We start from the raw sequence: 27,099 nt of genomic DNA, 5'->3' as shown, positions 1-27,099 counted from the left end.
GAATGAGATCCTGATGCCACTGCAGACAGGAGATCAACACAGGCAGTACAAGTTCCTTGTCCCCAAGCTCACCTTTAACACTCCCCCAGAGTCCAGCAATCCGCAGATTAGTGGGTTTCTAAATTAACTGAATTTGCTTCATTATGTTTTACAGCTCATGGACTTTTCGTCCATGAATTTGCTTAATATTCTTTGAACCAATTTTGCTTGTGGCTTCCAAAACATCCCTAGGCAACAAGTTTAATTACAAACTGTGTTTAAAAAATACTGTGGGGATTTTTAAAAAAAATCTGCTTCCTGATGATTTTATTGAATATACTCTAGTTTCTTGTCTATAAGAAATAGTGAATAATCATGAATATCAGTGATATGTTCAGTCAATTCCAAAATATCTGTGTATACCGTAGGAACAGTACTTCTAGCTACAGATGGGAAGTAGGTCACTGGATAATGAAGTTTTTAAATTGAAAATGCCAGACCCTGGAGGAAAGATAACAAAAAGGGACAACTCATTTGATGTAAAAAACCTGCAGTGTAAAACTCACAGTCCAAACACCTGAAGGTCTCTAAAGTTGCTGAGACATATGGCAGGCAATCTTCTCACCTGACGTGATCAGCATGGGTAACATCACAGCTGTACACACCAAACTGCTGTATTCCTTCCTGGCAGAACTCAAAATTGTGGTGACCCTACTTTATACTGAAGTATGAAGACATTTTTGATGGAAAGATGCATCTTACAATTGAAGTGGAACTTCAATGCAAGAGTAATTGTCCAATTCTTCACAAGACTTCTACAGTGATGGTGACTTGCTGCAGTACAGAGTGGCCAGTGCTCTATTTTGACAAAAATAAAACACCTCCCCACCCCCAAAAAAACCCTTCCAAAAAAACCCCCCCAAACCCGAAACAAAACCCCTCCCTCCCCTGCCCACCCCCCCAAAAAAAAAAGCACAACATATTTTCAAAGCTGCAAAAATCAAGTGATTCTACCAATACAAAAATGTCAGGATTTTGACTAGGGTTCCTTTTCAGTGCTGGAGGTTTTGTCAGGTTTGTAACACCTTGCTGGAAAATTTTAACTGCTATGTGTGATATATGCAGCTTTGAAAACACTCACTGTATAAAAAGCCTCTTGTGGAAACACCCTTTCCAAGGCTTTTCTAAAATACATTTCAGCCTTTTAGGATGTCAGGACAGGTAGAGTGACCAGGCTTATTTTAAAATTAGTTTAAGACTAGTTTGAATCTTCTGCATAAATACTTTTTAATATTAGAAGAGCAGAGGAAGGTTTTAATTTGCTACAGAATATTTTCTACCTGCCAAACACCGAAAAGATCCTTATTGATATACAGCAGCTTGAAAACAAGGCATACTTAGAGAAAAACTGCCAAGTTGTTTACTTGGCTCATAGATACACATAAGAGAGCTATTACAGTGGTATTAATAAAACCATCTCTTTTATTTACCTAAGCAAAATATCTACTCTCATAGACTGAATTGATTCAGATTGCTATTCTGGTTTTGGAATAAAGAAATGACTGCAGTCATTAGGATTCATTTCAGACTACATGCATGTTACATGATAACAAGTCTTTCATATGCTAACTGTGTATACAGTTCTTTGGGACAAACACTTTCCTTTTCAAAGAAAATCAGGATTTAAAAGTATAGAATAATGTTGACAATATTAATATAGATTTTAACCACCCAACAAAAAGTCAGTTTTGAAGGAAGTATTTTGGCTCTGAAAAAGAAAGTCTGACACTAATGTTTGGCTTTAATCACTCCAATGCCAATAATAAATCAGAGGTAAGATGGAAGCTGCTGATCTCTATATAGAGATTGCACAGTGTTTTTCATTATGCAAGGCTCTTCAGATATAAATATAGAAGAACTATTGAAAAGTCAGTGAAATATCACATTTTTTGTGTATTTGGAGTGTGTGTGTGCATCTTTTTGTGTCTCAGTGCAGGCAGACAGCAAACATCTATCTTGTAATGTTAACTCAAAAGGGCTGAATTCACCTGTGGTGTCATGACTTATATTGCAGAACCTGGCATTACATCAACAATAAATACAGCATCTTATTTAAATTTATGTTTTCTTCAAACACCTCAGTGAGCTAATGGAATGTAAAGCAAAAACAGAAATCTTTTTTTTTTCCAATTAGTTTAACATGAATTTCAAGGACAAAGTAAACAATCTAATGAGTAAATAAAAATGCTGATTTTACACTGACAAAGCAAGATTTCTTCAAGTTTTTTGGGAAGAGCCCATTTCTAGTGGAGCTAACTTAGCAGAAATATTATTTTTGGAGGTGGTAAAAACAACAACAACAATAACGAGTCTGAAAAGATGTTAATGAAATTTACAGATTGGTGTCAATACCTTTTTAAAAAGAGCTCCCTCAGTCTCTAAAGAATTATGTGAGTATAATATGAGTACTTGCAGTATATGCAAGAAAAACAGATAGTCTGTACAAGGTCACCGCAAATACAAGCTGCATCAACCTGGGGAAGTTCCTACAGCAACATAAATGTGTTTATGAGCAGCAGGTGAATTCCTGCAAAAGACTCTAAAGCCATTAACAGCTCGGTAAGGAGTACATAATAATGGGTTGTTAACTCAACCATCCCAAGCACATCAAGAAAGGGCACTTTGAAACTATTAATACTAATACATTACAACACTGTAAAAGACAAAGGGAGAATTTTAACACTATGTCTCTTTGAATCATTAAAATAAACATTTGTGATTTTATTAGGGTACAAAACTAACAAAACTGCATGGGAAGTACTGGATGGGATACCCTTTCTATGAGTTCAAATTGGTTAACAGAGTTGCTACTTGGAATGAAAAGCTCCTCTAATGTGTGTTTTTCATTTCATTTTCACCATGTCCCCACACCAAACCCACAGCTTTTATTTAATACACAGTAAAATATATACTAATATTAAACAAGAAAGCAGTATGTTTTAATGCATTAAAATTGAATGGTTCTCCTTAAATGAGCTTCCTCTTTCCCTCTGGATTTTATTCCCTTCTCCCAGAATGACTGCTTTGGGGACGTTGGTGCTTTATAAGAAAGAGGTTGCTGATATTATGTAGTCAGCAGCTTCATCTTCATTTAATGTGAAAAAAAATGTTTAAAGTGGAAAACTAATAATCTGTCCTTTTCTATGATTAGGGTACAGTTGCAATGCAGTCTTGGAAAAAGAGAGAGAGAGAAAAAGGGAACTTTCTCTGGTTTTACCCTCCAAAATGATACATATCTTTTTATCTTTATCTACCCAATTATCTCTTGAATGCATCAAGGATTGCAGGAAGAAACTTTAAATTAAAAGATATCTCATATTGGAACATTCCTTCATTTAGACAAAAATATAAACCCATGTCTCTCAAGGTACATCTTAGTTTAATCTGTGAATACACCTTTATGGTTGCAAAACAACAATTTATGAACAGTAAGTCATTTGTGTATTATGAAAACGCTGTGCAAGCTTCAGTTTTTAAAATAGTTTAGGCTCATAGGTGAAGATTTTTAGAGAACTTTAAATCTAGTTCTTCTTTTTAAGAGGGTCTAAAGGAAACATTCTGTCAGGTTTTAGAGAAACTGAGACCTAGATACTGTATTTAATTTATAAATAAGGAAACCACTTTCACTTAGATGGCCATCTTTTGACAGGGACACTAGTTATATTCAGGTCATTGTTTACAAACTGGCCATTCTTTTTTGTAAAAATTTGTCAAACTGTCAAACCCAAAGTTGGACTCCTGAGTTTGTGTTAAGGTACCTGAGGGAACTTCAACTCTGTTCTCATACTGAACTAAAACTTACTGGAACTAAACTCAGAGGTAAGCACACTGCAACTGGTTGATAGAAACAACAATAATAAAATGCTTTGTGAGTATATTATTTTGTTAAGTTAGGATTAAACATGCTAAACTCCATACCACTTCCTTTTATGCAATCCTCTCTGAAGAGACAATATTTCTTTTTCACAACGTGTGCATCAAAACCATCTAAAGTTTGTCCTCAGGAGAGAGCTGAAACTCACTGCACTATAAAATAGCTGCTTCTGATTTTTGACCCCACCTAAACACATGCTTATGATTAACATCTGATTCCTGCAGTTAACATTATTATTATTATTATTGCTGTGTCAGTAAACAATTTTTAAAACATTTTTTCCTGAGGTTCAAATGCTGAAAGTCTAGCAAAGTGTTTAATAATTCTTTTTATTAGTAACTAACCCCCGCAATCAGTGAATTTAGCTTTCTTTGCTATATTTGAGGTATGGAACTAGCTGTGTTTGTTGTCTTCTGACAGTTTGCATACCTCCTATGCTTTTCCTACACCCTTAAAAATATTTGAAAATCATTTACCCAAAACCATTAATACACTTTTATTACATTTGTGCAGCTCTTCTAGCAGTTTCTGGAATAAGAATTGTACATGTAATTTTCCTTGGAGAAAATAGTATTAGGTACAGACAAGAACACAAGAGCAGCAGAGACTTAAATTGGGTTGGCTGGGGTTTTTTTAATCAAATCTACAAGGCTTGCTAAAACAGCATTATATTTCTCATTGAGAATTTTTGGTTCAGCAGTAACAACAACAGTCATAGCCCTTTAGGCTGCTTTAATATTAAATACAAAAGTTTAGAAGCTATCTCCAGATAACTGATGACAGTGATTAGGAGACAAAGCCAAACCAGGCATCTAACAGAGAAGGCCTAGCTCAGAACTTCTATGATAAACCCTTTGCTGCATGGAATTGATATTTAGATGCCAGATTTCTTTTTCTCCTAATAGTAATTATATCAGTGTCATTAATAATGGCTGCTGCAAGGTCCTTAGCTTCTTTCCTGCAGGCAAAAATTATATCTTGTCAGAGAGTCTTGTAATTGTTCACCCTCATTTTCAATGGTTCTGAGACCTATTTTTTTCTTTTTTTAGAATCCAAGGCTTTTACAGTTTTTCTCCTGGGAAACTAGGTTAATAACAGCAGAACAGAAAAACTGAGAGGCTTGTTTAACATCACTTACTATGCTAAAATAAGCTCGGAGATTTTCATTTTAATGATTATATCCCAAAGTACATTTGTAGTGATTATTTTTTAAAAACATTCACCAGACATGGTTCATTTCCCAGGAGCTCTGAATGGCCAAGAATGCCAGAGGCACTCCTTGGAGCCCTGGAGCCCCACTGTGACATGCTGAGCTGTTCCTGCAGATATGAACAAACACTAAGATCTGCTTAATACTACTATGCAAAAGCTCTTATGTATCCCAAATATGCAATACTCTTGTTTTGATGAGAATGTGTTGAAAGTGTAATGAAAATGTATCATTGCATGAATCCCGTGTTTCTTGATTCCAGAAACTTGTAGGGAGCAAATTATTATGTAAGCCTCAAACAACTTGAATAATTTGAAAAATACTACAACGGGAAAGTGTTCTTTAAAAAAAATAATTATTAGCTAGAAATTACCCAGCTAATCATTCAGCATTTTATCCTGAATATACTCACTGACTGGCTAGGCACATGAAGTGCTCCTATGCTTATCCCTAATGTTGGAAGCCTTTTCCTGTTTCCCAATCTTGTCGCTGATGTTGACTTTCAAATTTAGTCAGGAAGCTTGAAAGGTTATCAAGCAATAAAAGAACATGCCTGGAGGAAGAACTAGTACATCCTAACAATGCAGCCACAACAGCACCAAATGAACTACATCTGCCCATGAGTTATGTCACACAGCCTGCAGGCCCCCTTCAGCCTCGTGACAATTGGAGCTAGGGCATATATTATTCTTCATGATTTAAAAACCTAACATAAAAGCAAAATCTGAACCAAGAATGTAATAACTGGTACTTCAAGGAAATAGGGAAGTTGTAACATAGTTGTGGCTGAAAAAAAACAGGTTTCTTCTGACTCATTTAAACATTATGCAAGATTGTAATTAAAGAGCTGGAAGATTGGAGAGGTTTGGCTATTTAAGTAGTAGGAGGCTGAGAGTCAATGAACCTCAAATGTGTCATATAGACCTCACAGAAAGGCACAGAGGAGAAATGACTAATTTTACTTCTCATTTCCAAAATGTCACACAGAAATTCAGAGTATTGTCTGATCTACAGGAAGTGGCTTCTTAAAAGAAATATCCATATCTTGTCTAATAAGAACACGTGTGGCTCCTGTTCACTGAGGTTGGATTCCAGACAATGCTCATGTAGGATTAGGTTAATTAACCTGAGAGGATCATAATGAAATATCTCCTTAGCTGGAGAAGACACAGAGGAACATCTGCTGTCCTAAACCAGGATGAGTCACACACCTTACACTGCCAGGTCACATGGGAATAAAAGATAGAATAAAACAGCTTGGACACTGGTGTGACAGGGAGCCTGGTGTGTTACCAGGACTGAGCACAGCACAAGATTATCTGTTCCTCAAAAAATGAAGAAAAAAAAGTGACAAGAATATCAGTTCATAGCTCTGTACATCTTTTTGCCTTCAAAGCGCAGTGTGTAATCTATTATATATCTACACTGCTAAGGCTTTGAAATAATATTGTGTACATATTTCTGGAACAGGTAGATTTGCTTTAAACTACAGGATACTACAGGCAAACAGCTCTAAAAGACAAAATTACTTTCTTGTTTATAATATTCCGTATTAATTTTTGTAAAAATATTTCTGCCAGTCAAAACATTATGCACTGATAGTCTTAAATCTTTGCATTATTCCCATCATGTCATGTACCTTAAATTCAGTTACTCAAATTCAGGAGGGCTCATTTTAACCCACATTAATGATTATTCAAAGAAATAGGGGTTTTTGTTTTAATATTAGATTTTAAGAAGGAGCATCATTTCTCATGTAAGTTAAGTAAATACAGCTCTAGACTGATAGAAAAGTTAACAAGGTCATACTGCTTTCTAATTCTTTAAATCTGGTACTTTGCTCTATCTCTCTGCCTCATCAGCTCTTCATCTCTTTTTCAAATCTCATTGGAAAACTAATTTCCCCCTTGCCTCCACTGCATGGTTATTTTCTCATTTTTATTTATTAATTCAACTCTAAATCATACTGGAATGGACAAAAAGTAATATCTGACATCCCACATATCCTGTCCACTCATTGTCCTATGGAGGTGGGTTAAATCTTTCATATGAAAATAGCCTATGAGCTGCAAATTGAGTCTCCCAACAAAATGAAGTATTTTGCCAAAGGGATTTGGCTTTAGTGTAAATTTAATCAAAAGACAAGGAAGCAAAGAAATATCAACCAGCCCCACCTCCCCCAACATCTTGATTCAGAAGATATTCTCTACTTTCTCTATTTAGAGATATTGCAATGACTTGGATATTGCTAGGGTACATTCCATTAAAATCTCTTCTCTATAGACAGGCTCCCTTAGCTAATTATATATTATTTTGTGTGTAATAGAAAGTATAATCCAGCTGGTGTATTTGGGTCATATGAGAGAACAAACAATACAGTTGCTGATACTGGTATGCTTGATACAGCTCTCAGGGAGCATTAATTTTTGATGATTAACTTCATGGGGCTGGGGGGAAAAGGGGAGGAATAAGCGTTTTCCAGTTCAGCTGCACAACCTGAAGTGCAGCTGGTATGGTTTATATCCACTGTGTTCTGTGTTTCCTTTCCCAGGAGGGAATTCCTACAGAAGGACTCAGTGTCATTACAAGCCTCTAACAAGGCCATATCTTATCCCACTCCTTCATCTGTCTCAAACATGCAATGTTTTTGATGACAGGTAAAGAGATTATGATGCCCTGGAATCTTGCAAAGAGTACAAGCTTTGGTCACTGTCTGAGTGACAGTCTTGAAGCATAAAAGTTTACTGCTGTTAGCAATGAAACTGAGATTATATTGTTGCATGGAGTTTGATTTTTAATGGGAAAGACAATACTGCCCATGAGAGATTTTTTCTTTTAGAAATTGTGGGCAGTTTGTGGATGATATCAAGGGATTATAAAGTATAATGTATAGACAACAGGGTGCAGAATGGGGCAGACATCCTGTATCAACAGAGATAATTTGCAATGTTTACTATCTGAAGAGTCCAAAGAAGGTCTATGAAGAAATGCTTTTATAAGTACATCTTAGATCTCAAAGGGCAAACATTTAACTGAGTCTCTGTGTGTAACTGTAAAGGTTCACCTATCATTTAAGGTGACAAATGTTGCCAACTGTATAGGTTTCAGAATTATTATTATTATTACTGTGACAGAACTCATAGCACCTTGAGCTGAATGTCTAGGGATTTTTGTTCTCTCACAGGTCAAATCAGCTCTCTAATTATGTCCTAGGCTAGTTTATGTTCACCACATTTGTGACCCAAAAGCTGCAGAATGAACTGACCTCTTGTCACACAACAACATAAAAATGTACCAGTGCATTCATAAACAAGAAACTAAAAACCTGTACAGTCCATACAGAACTAGCTCACAATGGAATTTTGTTAGTCACAGGATTTTCATTCTACAGGCAGACAGAAAGCCAAACAATATTTGGTTATGATCCTGAATGTTCTACAGTAATTCACTGAATATTGTTCTGGATATGCATGGAAAGATGCATCTCTGTGTTCTGCATTCTCCATCTCCAATTTGTCTTATGACATTGTTGGAAACTGCCCCATTTTGGGGACTGCTTACAGTTTATTTGACAGCTCTTTGATTTCTGAAGTTTACATATCTTTCAGGAAACTCCAGGAGCCCATGGCAAGATATGACTTCCATTTATGACCCACAAAATTCCTACTGGTTATAATTAAAAGCAGACACGGTCCCTTAATGTACTGCCCAGTGATATATTGACAATTTTTCAAATGTCAACAAGGTATCTTAAAAGAAATAGCAGTAAATACTTGTAAAACTTTAGAATCCTGCATAATTCTTCAAAGTTTCACAAAGTTAATAAACTGATATTATCAGATGAATTTGGAGGATTGATTGAGTGTTTGTATTTGCTGGAGATGTTCAATTTCTTACATTGTATATCAGAACAAACCCTCTTTTCTTTATTAAACACAAATGACAGGTAAAAAGGGATAAAAACAGGACTGCAAAAGTTGTTCCATTTTTCTACCTAGTGTGTTTATTAGTATCTAAGGTTACTGGTTTCTGCATTTTTCTTACCTCCCTAAGACATTAACAAAATTTCTGACCTTTTCATATTTAACATGTTCTTCAACTTTAGCAGCATTTTTTACTCTCTACTACAGGGATGCCTTTGTGGCAAATTCATACTAAATCCAGCAGACAATTATTTCACTTTCATCACATTTCTTGTGGGTGTGCAACAACATCCCTATTTTGTCACTTCTGCTGAAAACATGAATGCCAATATTCCCCTCTTTGAGGGTTACTGGGAAGCCTGAGAGATTACAGCTTCACTTGCTATGTCTACCCCCGACAAGACACAAACTATGCTATTTAACACACAGAGCTCCAAGGTGAAGAAGAACTGGAAGATGCCAGTAGTGCATTTTATCTCCCCACACCTAAGAGGGAAGAGAAGTAGTTAGAACATACTCCTTCTATATTTTAAAAAGGTGGAAACAGAAAATGCTTTGTAAAAACAGACAGGAGTTGTTTAAACTGTATATAACAAAGGGCCACAAAGCCTGTGTATGTAGTCTTGCTGCACAAAGATCAAGGCTAAGTAATATCTAGATCTCTAAGGAAAGCTGTTTGCCTCGTCACTCAGCCATGGCAGGTATTGGCAGATAATCTATTGATAAAGGATTTTAATAAAGATATAGAGAAGCTTTATAATTTACCATCCATACGAATGGTTATGGGTCTTTGGAACTGTTCCTCTTCAACTGAATAAAATCTCACAATTTCTCATGTTCAATATCAACAAATGAAACAAAGGAACTTCAAGTCATGCTGTGGCTTACTATGGTAATGGATTAAAACCTGAAGGACTTCCTCTAGTGTAGGAAAGTAGGGTTTCCTTGCTTTGGCTACCAAATATTCTAAGCAATCTGTCTTTTCCCTCTAACACTGCTATTGAAATTGTTTGGATTTCTTTCCCAGTTTACCCTTTTTTTCTGCATCATTAAAGCTGCAGCAATAGAGAAGTGCAATCAAGGAAGAAAATCCTCAGTTACTTACAGAGCCTAACATCCCCAAATCTTTCTTTCATGACTGTATTTCTGTCCTTTAAGCACAGATTATTGCTTTATTTAGCAAATGAAATCATGTTCCCATTCTCCTTAATTCTGCTGCTTCAGTGTCATTCTAATGTGACATTTTTAGAGTCCATAAATCAAAATATGTTCAAGCATATGATCCATTTACCCACGTTTATAAATGTGGCTACCATTTGACAAGTATGTGTACGGTCTGCTTGCTGTTCTACTTGATTCTGATGTGAAACAAGACAGTCATTAACAAGTTAGAAGTAAAACAACAAAAAAATCCAGTACAAAATAAAACGTCTACTTTAGCATACATAGCATTGCGTGTGGGATCAAGTGAAAAGTTTAAAGTGTTTTTAAAAAATACTATTAAAAATATAAAACACATTGATCTTTAGGATCTGAGTTTGGGTGATGCTGTAAGTGAGACCTACTTTCTCATAGTACTTGATCTCGTAGTCCAGAATTGCTCCATGGGGAAAGTCCGGCTCTTGCCAGGAGAGGGCAATGCTGTTTTGGGAAGCCCAGTCCTTCCTTACCATACCTATCAAGGTGGGTGCTGAAAGGGAAAAGGATAACTAAGGGTTAAAGACGAAGCACACGGTTTATCCTTTCAACCTACTGTCTGAGGACACCAACCCGAGGTGACTTTGAGTGACCTCCAGACAGCAAAGCATGACAGATGGCAATTGTCAGGGAAACCATATAACCTGGAATTAATGTCTCAAGCACACACTAGTAACTCCTTTGTTGAAGTGCAGAGCAGCTCCTGAAAAATGGCTGTATGCAAAAATACAGAAAGAAATGCCTGTGCTGGTCCCTACCACTGGCTGGGCACAACCAGGTGGCACTGCTGGCTCTGAGGGCATCTTGTCCAGAGCAGAACCACATTTCAGAGACAGTAAATTCTACATTCAGGTTAATCTTCATTTAATGGTATAATTCCAATGTGTACAACGTACATTCAAATTTACTCTTTGGGGTATTTCTGTGAGTTGGGCTGGCAGCAACAGGGAATTCAGCCCTTTGGTGAGGTGTCTGTGTGCATGGAAGAGCCAGCTTGTCAGGGACTGAGCTGTGGGCAAACTGTGGGGGCAAAGTTGCCCCCAAACCCACCTGCCATAATTGCTGTTGCAGGTCTGCAGCAGCACAGTGAGTCGGAACTGCCTCCAGCAGCTTCTGGGATCCAACACGCATGGAATGGATGCACCCAAGAGCCAAATTATCTCACTACGAGTTTAACCAATTTTAAGATATAGTTTTTCTGCCCTTTTAGGACTGAAGATACAGAGTTATCTATGCAGTAACTTCAAAATGGTGAAAAATTGCATTCTAGAAAACAATCTTTGCTTATTTTATTAATCTGGTCAGGTATGTCAAAGGAGGTCTAATAATCTCCAGATGCTGATGTTGTTTTGACAGTATTGACATGCAACTTTCCCAAATATTGCAGGAAAACCAGTCATGTTGTTCAACAGTCTTAAACACAAGTAAGTTAAACAAACCAGTTACCATAACTGGCTCACAGCTTTCACTATCTGTCTTTCCACTAAAAAATATCAGTTTATTACACCCCCTCCCCCATTCCTCTCTGTTATGAATCTTACTTAACTTCTAAGTTTCCATGGAGCACTCTCCTAAAAATAACACATTTTTATGACTTCTGGTTTTATCTTTTGAATGAAAGAGTCTCCCTAGAAATAAGAATCTGCTTCTAAGCACAAAATTTCACGCTTCAGTTTTCTTTCCTGTAAATATTTCAGAAAGTTTAAGAAATGAAAACAGTAAATACATTCTAGAATGCAAACAAACGCTGAAGAAAACAAACCTGGTTGTTTGGCTTCGAAAAAAGGGACACTCTACACACAGACATGCACATCTTTCTCTGTGATAATACACTATCTGAGAGAGAAAACAAACTTCCATCCACTGTCTCTCCTCCCTTTGGATAACTATTCTGTGGGATAATAGTCCAGTCCTCTCTGACGTGAAAAAAACCTCAACTCAACATGTAATACCAAATGAAAAAAAACTACCAAAGTGCTAAGTGGACAACACAGAGCTTATACAGGAAACCGTTCTACCCTTGTACTTAATGCCATTTTAACCACAGGTCTGATGCAAGGGTATCAGAGAAAAAAAAAAAAGATTTCCTGTCATGCTGAATAGAAGATTAACCCAGTTTTCAGGAAGTCCTTAGAAAGCATAATGTAAATAACTGAACAGAATAAAATACAAACAAATAAATGAAAAGAATTCATAGGATTTGGACCACAATGTGATCCCTGGGTATGTATAACTACTCCCTCAGCTGACATGAAATTTTTACTCTTGAAACTGAGGGTGAAGCTACTCCAAGCAAGATACAAAGAAAGATCTGTTTAAAGGAAATCAGGAGGTAGCAAACATGGATTTGTATTTGCTAAACACTGATCAAGGGCCTAGGAGGGCGTTGCTCTCTTAAATTTGTTTACTTCTTGCTATTTTGAGTCATTCAGCGGTATTGAGCTGTGATTTACAGGTGGGGCTGAGGGAGCTGTAGCAACCTTCCAGATACATGTGGTGCACCCTGTGTGCCTGCTCCTGGGTGATGGACCTCAGCAGGAACACCTTCCCAGCACATTGTGGCTTCATCTCACCGCATTTGGGGGTTCCCTGGTTGGACAACCCAAACCTTGTGAAGTGATTAAGATGGATTACAGAAAATATCAGGTTAAGCTGTAGATAAAAGGGTATTCTTGGTCCTCCTAGGCTTTTAAAGTACAGATCGCTGATATAACGTGTCTTCAAATTATGACCCAACCTCTATAAGCTTTTCATATGTACTCAAGACGGGGATTTTTCTTTGTGTTCTGACTTCCAAATGTATTCAGCAATTTCTGCATGCTTTCAGCCTGAGCTCACGGCAGTAACTCTTCCATTTGAGGAACTGCATGTCAAAGCACAGTCCTGGCACATCAGAAGGTCCTCTCAAAAGTTCAGTATAAGAAAGAACCCAAGTCTGCTTTCTGGGAAACAACTCAGTAGCAAATTAGGGCAAGTAAATTATTTTAGATCTCTCCTAAACCAGCTGTGCTTGACCTACACTTGAAACCGAATCCCCCCCCACAGGAAGGCTCACATCACACCTGTAGCACTGTGCCAGCACTGAATCCTCTGAACCAAAATGCAGAGGTGTGCAGATAAGGCTGAGACTATGAGAAGCATTTGTATTTGTATTAGGGTAGTGGTAAAAAAAAAAAAAAAGTGTACTTTTTAACAAAAAGACACAAAAGAACCACCACTGACCATTTCTTACCTGTGCAGAAAGATGCTCCTGCATTTGTCATACAGGATTCCAGCCAGAAATTTATTGCAGGAAGAAAGAGATGAATAAAACCAAATAATTAAAAGCTGCAGCCAGCTCAGTTTCTATTTCTTTTGTTGTGAAGTTCTACTAAAGGCACTGCTTTCTATGGAGAAATTTCAGCCTCTTATAACTGTTGCTCACTAGAGCAGAAGTCAATTAGACCCTAAAGATCCTATCCATTTATTGCTAAAGCTCTTTTTAACCAGACAATTGTAAGATAGGTAAATCCTATTTTCCCATTTCTAAAGACTACTCTAATGTTCCTATGATGAATCAATGGGACGTTCTTTTAATTAGTTGTTTCAAATCCAGTAGCTGCAGGAGAACTCTAATTTGGTTCCCAATGAAACCATTTGAAAAAAAATAAATGCTTAGAAACTCAGCATGGCTTTTAATCACTTTAATGGCAGCATTTTCTTGCTTTTGGTCCTAGGCTGAAGGGTGGTTTCTGAGCTCAGCCCTGATCTGTGTTTTGCACTGAGGATTCTTTGCACCATCTGCTCTCTGTTTTCTTCTATACTGTTATAAATTTCTTGAATTCAGTCTGAAAAGTTTCTTGGTCTTTTCAAATTTTTATTGAATAATGAAAGTTCATTCCTTATTTTATTATTTTATTATTTTATTTTATTCCTATTTTATTGTATTTTATTCTAAATGTATTTGCCTTCTCTCTATCAGAATTCTTTTTTTCTCATATGCTATATACAGGACAGAAAATGTGTATTTTAAATGATGACTGGATTACAGAGTCTTTTCTGTAGAAACTTTCTCTTTTTCTAAAGACGGCTTCCATTATCTCTAAGTGTCTGATTTCAAAATAGATGATCTGTAGGGCTTCTGAAGCTTTTTTTCTTTAGAGCATTTTCTAACTGTCTTATTTCTTTTTTCATACTGGTTAAAGTAGGTAAAGAACTGCCAGCATTTGTCTCCCTTTTCTAGGACTGAACAACTTTTATATGATGCCCATTCACGATGAAGAAGCTTCAGACCCAATGGCAGGTGACAACCAAAGCTCACCTGACATCTGTCTGTGCATGGAATACTCCCCCCCTCGTTACCTCTTTTCAAATCTTATTTCTCTGGTGAAGAGAAACCAAAGATGTTTCTATACCTCTACCATTACCAATAATAATGTGAATTGCATAATTACAGGGTATTCTTTCCTTCAGACCTCTACCTGTTTCAAGGTTCAGGAAAGACCATACTCACCAAAATTTAGGGGTTTACCACATGTTTTCTGACAGTTGAGAGTGGAAGAGATATTAATGCTGTAAGGATTAATTTATGTTGACTTGGGTTTCATGTTTGTGTTTGTTAGTCAGAAAACAAGAGAAAGCTTGTTTTCTTGTTCAGTAGGAGGAAAGGACTTTTTCAAGTTTATATCACAGGTTAATGGCACAAATTAAACCACACAGTAAACTCTGCTTAACACTGTAGAAGTTATGGTTATCTGATAATCCCACACCCATTGAACAAAAATGTTAGGAGGTTAATGAAACAGAATAGAGATGTACCAAGGTCCGATTTTCAAGTGGTTTTCTGGATGGTAAAAACACTCTTCGCAATTTTTCTATACCAGAAAATACTATTGTATTTATACAGTGTTTCACCAGCTGTAGTGGTTTGAACCTTGTTTTCCCCAGAGGCTAAGAGAAGTGGTAGACCCCAAGGGGTGGAAACCCCTGGAAGTTTTGAAGTTCTGCCCAATGGGCGCTCCTGCAGAAATGTAAACATACCACAACCAGACCGGAAAAGAAAGGTTGTAGTTTTGGTTGTGTAGGAGAGGTGGCCATGTTGTAGAGCCACGAGGAAGGGGCTCTGAGCCCCTTGGGGCCTCTGGCCCCCTCCCAGCCCCTGGCTGGGGGCTGCAGGGACCTGGAACAGCATAAAGCTGGGCTAGGTGCCTGTAGTTATGCCGGGAGATGTTTTCTCCATGGGCACAGAGCAGCAGCCGACACTGACCAGAGAAACGGTGGCAGAGAGCCAGAGATAAGAACCTGAACTGAAGAAGCAGCAGAAGCAACATGCAGCACTGCAGAGGAGACTCCTGGAAGGAGAGTCGAGGAAAGGAGAGCCAGCAGCTGAGAGCTACAGAGTTCTTGGGGGTAAGACTGATACCAGATCCCCAAAACTCCTTTGAGACCTCCTGGAAGGAGGAAGATGATGGACTCTTACTTGAAAGAGCCTTGAAGTGCGACATGCACTGTAGAAAGGAGCTAGAGAGCTCCGAGAGGAATGCAGGGGGAGTTGACCTTGGCTTCCCCCCCCCTCGCACTGCTGCCACGGTGGCAGCCTGAGAGACAGGGCACAGAGGCCCTGCAAGAGATACCAGACCGTCACGAAGACCCCCCTGTGTCTTCGTGATATGACGTGGTGAAACGACCTTGTCTGGGGTTACGAAGCCCACGGAAGACCCCTCGGTTGTGAGGCGATGGGGCCGGGGGAGCTTGGATACCTCCCTCGTGGACGCTGGCAGAAAGCCAGCTATCAGCTGCTGCATGAGATGAGAAGAAACCTGCTGCCTCAGAAGATGCTGCTGTTCAGAGACTGGAAGGGATCTGTCCTTCTTTCCCTCCTGGACTTTTATTTGGAGGGGAGAAGAGATCTGATCCATTGTAAATACTATATGTCATGGTAGAGATAGTTATGATCATGTGTATAATGTGATATGGTATTTATTTGTACAGTCATTGTAATATATTTCCCTTTCCCCCACTTTGGAGTCTGGTGTGTTTTGTCTGGAAAAACCTCTCTCACATTAGGTTGAGATGTGGGAGGGGGAATGGAGCTAGGGAATTGGATGTTGGGGCTATCTCAAACCATGACACCAGCCTAAGTTCTGTAACTATATTAGAATTCCCATACTATTGGATCCTGAGTATGATTTTATATTATACATAGAAATAAAAAGAAGACTGAGATTTTATTAACGATCCCACACTTGAAAAAGAATGTTATTTCAGGGCACAGCAAGAAAAATATTGATTTTACTTCTGATTCTAGAAAGTCTATTAGGAAGGTAATAAGCAGTAAAAAGATGCTTTCTCAGAGGAGACATTTTACTCCAGTAACAGAACTGGAAGTAATGAAGCAACATTTCCTGATCAGTGATTGTTCCTAATGCCACCCCTGACACATCTGATGGGTCAGCTGGCAAGGGTGTGGTTGTGCTGCCCATCATCCAGAGTACTCTTTGTTCCCATTACATGATTATTAGTCCACCAGCAGAGATCAGTCCATCCTTTCTTTCTTTTGTGTTTGTTTGTTCATCTTTCTGTTGCTATCTTTGTAGGATAAGGGAAGACAGACTCTTTAATGAGCAGGCAATGTCATAGGGATCCAGGAGGTCCATGTTTATATTATTTTCTGTTTGTGCTCTAGAGATTTTCTTTAATCTTTTGACTAAGCTATCCTAACAATGTGAATGTCAGTAAGTTCCATTATTTGCAATACATGGGCACTGTCTTGTTAGAAGTGTGGGCTTGTGAATATAAAAGACTAAAAACTAAGCACAAGTTTATGTGGAAAAATCACAGAAATATGAACAGAAATTAAACTTTTATAAAATACCCCGGTTCATAACCCATCTTTCTGTATATTAAAGGTGTCCACATGGATGAAACATCTTTGGGTTTATGCTGAATTCAGTAAGAATTTGTTTTCTTACCATACAAGGTTGCTTTCAATTAGCACAATGACCAGATAAGATATTTGATTCTTCACATAATAGAGTCTCTTATCTGTTTAATCATTTCAGTGGTAACTCACAGTTACAATGCTTGGAGGGGAGACTATTAGTGGTACTAACCTTGGAGTTCAAAGTTGAGCATGGTGTTTCCCTGACAAGGCATTAGAGCCAGCAAATTAACAAGTTTAGAGTGAAAAAAAAAATGGTTTTAATTTCATTTTCTTACACTAGTTCCCTAAAGGTTTGCATTCAAAAGACAGCATAGTAGTGCTTCTTTTGAAGCACTTCATCTACTGAAAATAGGCCTCCAGCAAGTTATAATTATCACGTCTCCCTCCATCCTAAATTCTCTCCCCTTGCAGATTTTCTTTGCTTGCTCAGAAATGGTGGAAGGAAGCCAACTGACCCCAATAACCTTGTCAAAGAGTGGATTCTGCTACAGTGCTGTGGGCTAAAGGTCATGATAGATGCAACCCCCAAATTTCCTCCAGGGTAAATGTAAATTCATCAACATAACCTTTTCCTTACTATGTTCCATAATGCAATTCTCTCTTCCTTGCTGCCTGATTTCTCTTTCATCTATTGTTGATCCTATGTAAGAAGACAGTAATTATTCATCCACACTATTTTGCAATACTACAGATTTTCTTTTACTTACAGAATGTGCTACCATGCTTCATTTTGCAAGATTGAGACAGAAGCACTCCTAGATCTTTACTTCTTACAGGACCTACTCAGTTTCTGATTCTTGAAAGTGGATTTTAGTAGAAGATATTTAAAATAATTGTATAAAATATCAGCTACCACTCAGTCTGTGTGAATGTTTTGCTCTCTCTGAAGTGCAAAACCCTCAGAGGTAAAAAGTATTGTGAGATACTTGACATAATTTATTACATAGTGAACAATTCAAAATATTTTAATTACAAGGTTGCTTCAAATAATAGCACTTTAAAAATCACATAAATGCTTTACATAAATGTATGTTTTAAGGAGGTACTTCATATGCTCTGTATTGCTGAAGGAAGAGGAATAAATTCAGTTCAAAAAAGCATAGTGGGCAAAAATAAAATGAGTTGCCTGTCACATAAATGGAAATAATGTCAAATCAACAGCCTCTGACAACCAACGGGATTTTGATCAGACTAAGCAGATTCTTGGCTCCATTACATTGCCTTTTATGGTTGGAGCAGCAGGAGACAATGAGTGGCTTAAAGATCTAACAGGTCACTGAGATTCCTGAGGGAACAGTTCTCCCAAAACCAGATCTTCTCTCTCCTTGTTTGCCAAAGACACCACTAAGGTTGTGTGGGATTGGTATTATCATCTCACACCAGGTTTCAATAACCTATGGGGCTGAATGGCACAGCAAGAACACAGTAATGGGGGAAAAAAAAGCCCTTCACTTCATTTGCTTCTGTCAGGAATGTTTTTCTGGATCAAGTAACAGGCTGTTTGATGGGACAGGGGAGGGTGTAAGAGGCAAGTCACTCCCCTTCCTACGACCTCTTATGACAGTTATAAACCCCGATGTGGCACCTACAGTGGGAGTAACAGAACACTATGTCCTTAAACATCAGATTTGCTGCTTCCACGAGTTCAAATGTTACGTGTTGTGCTGTCCACTGTTCCTCCTGGCTCAGACATTGGGCAAGTCACCGACTGTTGCTGTGCGTGCTCTCCTGGGGTACTGTTCCTGACATGCAGGATTCCTCTAGGAAAGAAGGCAGAGTGGCTTACAAGGTTTCCTTTTTTAGGAAATCTATGCTAAAAGAGAAGGAGGAGGGAGAAATTAGTTTCTCAGCAGACTCAGATTGCTACTATAATGATGTTAATCAGCGTGAAGAAAGATGTGTTCCAGCCAACATAAGTTAAAAATATCATGCCAGCATTGGTAGGTGCCCTGTGATATGGGGACAACCTGTGGGGATACATTTCTCCGGAGAACTTTGTTTTCAGCCTCCTGATGTAGCTTGGGAATTGCTACGAATTTATTTGAAATACAACTTGAGGTTAAGAAGGTGTCATTTATTGCAGCAAGGTGTCATTATGGAAACAGAGCTGTAACTAAGTCTCATTCAGCAACAACCCCTTCAGGGTCAACTGGAACCAAATTGCTCTGCAGAACTTCCTGCTGCTAAATTGATTCAGGAGCTTGAAAATGAAATAAGCAGGTTAAAAAGCACTAGGAAATCTGCAATCTTTTGAGTCCATTAATTGCTACTCGTCCTGTGATGTAACAAAGGCAAACCTAAAATGTACACTCATTTCAGCAAATCTTTCCTGCTCATGTTTATACCAAAATATGAGACTAGATCAGATTGTAAGTAATTTTTTGTCAAACAGTACTTTACAGGTCTGAAAGGGGTTTTTCTTTTACCAAGAAAATTATGAATATTTTATTTGAACATCTTCTGTGACCCTTCTGTAAAAGCTGCATTTGTTGGCACGTGCAGAGAATGCCAGAGCTACTGTACTCAACATTTTGAGTGAATATGTGTAACTGCATGGAAAAACACTGGACTCTGACTTAAAATGTACATCCTCGAACAATTTCCACACAAATGTTGATTTTGACAAAGCATTTTATAAATCCTAGTGATGCTAAATAAATGTACCTTCATAAATTAATTCCTCCAGTGATGATACAAACAAAATTACGTAATATATTATATACTACCTAAATGCTAAAAAGATTCAGAAGGTTTAGTCTATCTCTGTTTTACATAGGGTCAAGTATCTTTTAAATCTTTAATGTGTACATGTACAGAAAAGCACACCCTTTAAAACTCTGGCATACAGACAAGAAACACTTCTAGAAGGCCAGTAAGTCAATGGTTTGTACTTGCTGCACATGAATCACTGAAAAGCACTGCTGCTGTGAAATGTATATTAGGTGCTTAATTTCTACTCCAGTAGGGTAGAATTTAACTTGAATCAAATAATTAAAAAACTAAGTTTTGGCAAGTGGTGTCAAATCCCTCTGTAGCTGGAAGATTTGATGCTGAACTTGTGCCAGTTAATCAAATGTATCCCCTAGTTTTAACCACAGCATTCAATACATGTTTCACTGCCATTAGCTCAGAAACTTATTATAAAATCAACTCTGGAGCTTCTTTTAAAGGTGACCTCTAGAGCAAGGCAAGAGCAATTTTAGAGATGTCAACATCCTAAATATAGTGTGGTTTTTTTTTTGTTTTGTTTTGTTTTGTTTTGTTTTGTTTTTTTCAGTTGGGTATATCTATATGATCCAACACAGTGTCCCAGGGACATATCTGGATTAGCCAGTTAGCTGGAGTACTGAAACTGATACAGCTGCATTGGCTCAACCCCATTAACTCTTTGGAGAAATTCTGAGTGTGCTGGAAATACAAAGGAAAGATACAAAGAACTGGAAAAGAACAGTTAATAGGACACTCGTGAGGTGAGATCAAGGAAAGATGGTGCACTCTGTTTATGTGCAAATAATAGCACTCTAAAGGTAAGTTGAAGTAATTACCTCCTGCTTTCTCTGAATAGCAGAAGGAGAGAATTTATGAACTGAAGTAGCACGGTCAAGTCATCAGGAAACCATAGACAAAATACAGAGGTACAGGCTCTGAAGTCAATGATCATTTATGTCTTCTTTTACTTAGATCATGGGGATGTTTGCACAGCTCTGAGACTGAGGACAGGCTCTCAAGGTGATGGATAGAAGCAATGACACTTGGAGGCATCGGGGAAAATCAACCCTAAAAGCAAAGAGCCACCAGCCTCTAATTTCTGTTTTGTCTAAGACCTGAGGTTCAGAAGAGGTCAGTGGCTCTTTCTGGACTACAGTACTCATATTCTGAAAACATATCACACTAATATTAAATGCATTTGAAAGATAAATGTCTTTTTTGTGTTTTCCTATTTCAAGAAGATTGAGTTGCTTTAATTCACAAACACAAAACTGCAGAGTTGAAAAACCACTGGGATCTAAAGAGTTTTCACCTTTCTGACTTGTATAAAAATTAAAACACCTAGAAAGATGAGCAACCTAGAAATTGATTGGATTATAGGCAGTAAAATATGTTTCAAGGAAGGTTTGTGGAAGCCTGGGCAATTATGGAATAACCTTTCAAAAGGGAAGCTTCTTCAACTATTTGCTACTAGTTAGGTCATGCCCTGAAGCTTGTGGTTTAATAGTTACTAGGTATATCCATCCTCATGGGTAGGCAACCTTCTGACAGAGATTTATGTGAGAAAGAAACCTGAACATTCACACTTCCAGGTCAATGCATCTCTTAGCTTAAGGATCCTGTCTTTTATTTCCAAGAAATTAATTATCCTATGACTGCCCTCCTAGCAGGAGCCTCTGAATTCTCAGAACTCTTCCATTATGCCACTTAGGTGTTTCAGTTTTTTTCCTTGGCACTACCTTACTCAGTTTTTGTGTTCTTCAACATTCTGTGTGCTGAACTTTGCCCTTCTAGCTCTTTTCCAAGTCTATTCCTCATCTCCTATCTCTATGCCAAAGCGACACAACAAAGGTGTTTCCTACAGGAAGAAAAAAAAAAGCAGGAAGGTTTGAGGAGGAAAGCTGTTCACTGCTGTCCTTCACAAGCTCTTCTTGCCCAAGGAACAAAGTCTAGGTAACCTGCTGACAGGTGCAGACTTTGCACTGGTCATTTTCTAAAGAGGACCATCAAAATTCTGTGGCCTCCAAAAACTTAGGAAGTTGACAGACATTGGTGCAAGAAACAGAGAAAACATGCTTTATTAACTAACATGCTACTGAATACATACAACTTGATTCTGGGTTAAGCTTTTATCTATCCCTAAAGAGTCTCTTGCACTGCAGAAATTTTACAGAGAGAAAACACCCAGCTATGCAGCTTCAGTAGGTGCTTGTAAGGACTGATGGCTCCTGTCCACACAGTACATTAGTGATGTGGAGCTGAGTGCTTTGGGGTCTCACTTTGAAGTGCCTGATCCTCAGAATAAGATTTAGAGTTAAATTATGCTCTGTGCCCAATCCCCTTTAACATTGTCAAAAGCAGAGGAGATCCAGAGCATGCACAAAAGCAGAACTTGAGAATGTAGACAACTTTCATTTTGACAGCTCATGTTAAACACCAGGGTCAGACACTAGTATTGCACTATTGCTTATAAACAATATTGTTACATTGGAATAAAGCACGAAATAATGATCTCATGAGCAAAATATTGTTCAACCTCTTTTATGAAGTCCAACCCTTGATCCACTACCACCATGGTTACTAGGCCATGGCACTGAGTGCCACATTCAGTCTCAAATCTTCCTTTTTTGAATCCTTTTAAAATATTTAAAATAATTATCTCTGTCCAATATCACACTTTGTTTTGTGATTCAGTTGGGAGTCTGGAAAGAAAACCAGTGTGTACAAACAGCAAATTTAAAGTTCTTTGGTATACAAATAAACAAAACCAAACAGTAAGACCCCCTAATTTAGACCCATGTCTCAATAATTGGCAATGATCTCTGTTTCTGTCACCTTCACCTTACAATTTCTACAACAGGCAATCATCTCAAGTCCCTCTGTACTCAAACAGTACAAAATATGGTGAAAACTGGGCAAAAAAACCCCCATGAAAACACAGCAACTACTAAGGAAATCTTTGATATAGGAAAAGAAATCTCCTCCACACATGTAGGAATTCCTTGAATGCCACCTGGAGGATACTAATCTAGCATGGCTATGAAAGGGTCCTGACAAATTGAAATTTAGTAGATCTTCTATTTCTTTACATATAAATATGTGTTATTCAGAGAGAAATATATATATATATATATTATATACTGTTCAGAAAATGAGGGTTATTAAAATGTGATCAAAAGAAAAGTTTAAAAATGTTAACAAAATAAAATAATACAGATTAACTTTATAATATTTTTCTAGAAAATATTATTCTGTTTGCACAGAATAATTCTGTACCAATAAACATATGGAAAATAATTAATGAAAAAATGGACTATTTTTGTACTGCAATTTTTTGTTCTAAAATATACTTGTTATCATTTTAAAGGTTCCCACATCCATAACGTTGATTTGCTGAGCCATCATGCTAACCTTGCAATAAACCAGAATTTTCTATGTTTCATTAATGATCACGATCACAAATTAGTTGTAGTATTGACTTAGTTAGTCATGACATGGTTGGCAAGATATATTGTGATCAGGTTTGCAACTGCTTATGTTATTCAAGTTGATCTTCCCCTGAAATGTCCTTCCAAAAAGTTTCACTTTGACTGAATGCATAAAATCTTGAGGAAGACAGGAAATTTTGATAATTAATTCATTGGTTCTGGCAGACAAGAGAGGATTGAGCTGCTCTGAGAATGAACTCCTCTAACTGCTATAACTTTGAGTTTATCAGTGTTTATTATCAATCCTCACTTGCTGGTCAGTTCCCATTATATTTACACCAGGGTATTCATCTACTCTCAGTTACTTTAGTCATCTAATTCCACGGGAACACCTAAAATTAGGAGTATTAGGACCGTGTATAAATAGTGTGAACAGAGAGGGCATCCAGATGGAGATGCAGAGCACATAGCTTAGGTGTCTAAAGTTACTGACCACCCTACACCTTCTTTGGTGTTCCACAAGTAACTCAGGCTCACAAACATTCCCCAGGGGCTGTGGGATTTGTCTTTCAGTGCTGCTCGCCCAGAGACAGCTGAATTTCCTGTCCTCAAAAAAAAAAATAAAATCCTGCAACATTGACTTTTCAAACAGTGAAACAAGACCTTAGATAAAACAACAAAAGCCCATTTCACAGAGGAAATGTAGCAATTACATTTCTTCTAAAGCTTATAAAATGGCACGTCTTAAAAGTGTTATGACCTCAGTCTGTCTGGTCCACGCTCTGCATTTCTTCTCAGTGCCTAGACTGGAAAGACAGAGTTGAGGCACAAGGTTCATCTTGGGTTTTTTTTGCAGAGATAGGAACGAGCAAGACAAATGTTGTTCTGCCCCCAGCTTGGGCCTGTTAATCGCAGAGTGCTTTCTCAAACATACCCTGAATCTCTGCTAATGCACCTCTTCAGCTGGAAGCATCTCCTGTACTGTGTGGTCCTAATTTGTCCCTCAAGCACTGTGGTCAGTGGAGCTGCACAATAGAACAGGGAAAGGAATGTAGTTATGATGTGTGCAATCGTATATTTAAAATATACTCTCTATGTCTATATTCATGCATGCATTTTATCTTTAAGCTATGTCTCCCACACAAGTATATCTACATACAAATAACTGCACTGACATAAAAGCTAATGAATTTTGCTCATAAAATTATACAAAGATGGAAAAGCCCATAAAACACTGAGTTCTCTTTCCTCAGCCAGTGAAAATGTCTCACCTTTAATCTACACTCACAAACCACCTTACTGGTTTTTTTTAAGAAAACAATCACTGTAAGCCTACTGTATCCTATAAACTTTGGTGTAATATATTTAAAACAATTCATTAAACACTTCATAATGCAATCTGCATCAGAACCTCCCATCAGGTATTCAGGTATAATCTTGCTACTACATTTATATGCCAAGTTCAAAGATGTTGCTTACTTCCTTTTAAAATAGGTAGAAATACTAGTATGGTGCTTCAGATTCCAAGATAACAATAATCACTATTCCATGATGTTTTCTAAGATCACAATCCTGAATACAAAAGTCATGCAAAACAGCTGATAGGAGACATTTATTAGCACTCTCAAGTAATTCGAACTCGCAAGGAAGAAAATAGCTGACATATTTCAGTGTTTAAACACGTTGATGAAATAATTAAGGAAATTTTATCTCTTTAAGAATGATTTCTAGACAGTTTATAATTCAGAATAATAATTTGTAAAATGCAATTGTTGTTATGATAAATACGTAACTGAAATATTCAGCTCTCATAATTCTGTTTCAAGGGTCACATACAGACTGTTCTCAGTGTCTGAAACATCCACATTGCAAATAATCAATTCACAAATTTAAAGCTTTATAAACTTGTTCTCTCGTTAGTTAAAGAGTGAATACAATAATTTTTCTCTCTGAATAACACATATTTCCATGTAAAGACCTGCCAAGTCCTGCAGCCTCCCATGCCACCACCTCTGCTGATGGGCAGCCTGGCAAGGCTGCAGTGCTTTAGTCACAGTTGACACTGAGTGCATGATAAGTTTTGTAAGCTTATCAGGCGAGGAAAAAGGAGAACTAACTGTGAGGAACTGTGGAAGGACTTCATGAGATCAACTGACTGGATAATAAAATGGCAGATGAAATTCAGAAGAGAGTGATGCACGTGGAAAAAGAAACCCTAAGTTCATAAGCAAAATGAGCTCTGACCTGACCATTCCCACCCACGAGCCAGGTTTTTGAGTTCTAATAAATAAATCTATGAAAATGCCAGCTCTGTGCTCAACTGTAATAAAAAAGATTAGACGAAAAGTTAGGGATTACAAAGGAAAAGAGAACCATACAGATCTTCATAATGCCATGGCATATGTCCACATTTCAAACACATTTTGAATACTGTGTGTAAATTCGGTCCTCTCGCCTCAAAAATTGTCTGTCAGAACAGGAAACAGCTACAGTAGGTAGTTCATCAAAGTTGTGGGATGGCTTACACACAGGTAACTCCAGAAAAGATGTGGGCTTTCCAAGCTGAAAAGGAGAATGCAATGGAAGATTGAAGCATGAATGATATGAGGAATGTAAGGAGTGATTGTTGCTTCTTGCAGCATAAAAACTGGACATATTGAGTGAAGTCAAAAGGATGTGATTCTTAACAAAAAGTGAAATTAAGCTGCTAAATTCCTTGCCAAGGGATGCCATAGATTCCTTTTTAAACATGTATTTAATAATAAATTGTTGAACTACCACTGGGCAAGGGTATCCCAAAAGTACAACCTAGAAACTGGGTGAGTACTCAGGAAATGCATCTTATAAACTTCTGTTCTGACTCAGCTCTAATCTTCAGTTTTTGGCTATAGACAGAGAGAGTAGATGAAGCCAGATGAATCAATGGTGTGATCTAATACAGCTGCTCTTTTCTATAATCAATAGGAACAGAAAATGAATGTAAGAGGAGAGCAGGGTTGCTGCATGTTTTTGTACTTAGTAGCTCCTTAGTAGTCCTTTTTCTTTATAGAGGATCTGCACAGTCTGTGCCACCACTGGTGTATCTCAGATGCACGAGATTCATTCATCATCGAGTCCACCTGCACATATTCAGCAACTGTTTTGTAAGGAGGGAGACAGTTTATCATAAACTGGCAAAGTGCTGACCATGCATGAAGTCACAGGAGTGAAATACAGAAGTAAACTTAAAATGTAGCACACTTTCAATTATTTGTTACCAGTGTTTTGGGATAGAGGATGAGTGAAGGCTGCAGGATGTGCATTGAGTAAAGGGAAATGCAGGAACAAAGAGACTTCAAGACATAAGACTACTGCAGCAGCAAAGAAGGAAAAGATCCTATGGAGGGAAGCACTGCAATGTAATGCCTACAGGGAGTTAGTTGTACCAAAAAAGGGGTAAGCTGAAACACCAGCCCATCCGTGAGTGGGTTATCCAAGAGACATCTGCATTGCCTGTGCATTTTTATAATCATGCAAAGTAGGTGCTGAAATTCATACGCCACCAGATTGATCTTTTTTCATAAGCCTCAGAGTGGCTGATATATTAATTTCTTTAAAGCATGAGCTGTACTCCTGAACATGAATCTCTTGGTTTAAGAACTCAGCTCTAAGTGTCATCGCTATCAAAACAGCAACCATTTAATTCAGTAAAAATGGGACTGGATGAAAAAACTCACGTGAAAAGATTTATTACTTAATAAAGTTTGCACAGCACATTTCTTCTGGATGTAATTCACAAAACCTTGGATGTTCATTGT

The 27,099-nt window shown here is 37.7% G+C and overlaps 1 protein-coding gene across 7 annotated transcripts in view; it reads right to left on the bottom strand.

Moving 5' to 3' along the window:
- The window catches only part of LOC113988882 (ephrin type-A receptor 6), a 441,232-nt gene that overhangs the window by 130,137 nt on the left and 283,996 nt on the right, over positions 1-27,099 (bottom strand). For 5 of the 7 annotated variants that reach the window (XM_039383481.1, XM_027722867.2, XM_027722865.2 and 2 more), the window contains exon 6: positions 10,612-10,736. The exons of the other annotated variants lie outside the window; for them this stretch is intronic. In XM_039383481.1, the coding sequence (XP_039239415.1) occupies positions 10,612-10,736 (125 nt within the window). The remainder of the gene's footprint in view (positions 1-10,611; positions 10,737-27,099) is intronic. 7 annotated transcript variants of the gene reach the window in all.

The sequence above is a fragment of the Pipra filicauda genome, unplaced genomic scaffold (genome assembly GCF_003945595.2).
Source record: "Pipra filicauda isolate LSUMZ 115617 unplaced genomic scaffold, ASM394559v2 scaffold310_size866816_pilon, whole genome shotgun sequence".
In the NCBI taxonomy this organism is placed as follows: Eukaryota; Metazoa; Chordata; class Aves; order Passeriformes; family Pipridae; genus Pipra; species Pipra filicauda.
Note: the sequence above shows the minus strand (reverse complement) of the source record. Positions and strands in the feature narration are given on the sequence as shown.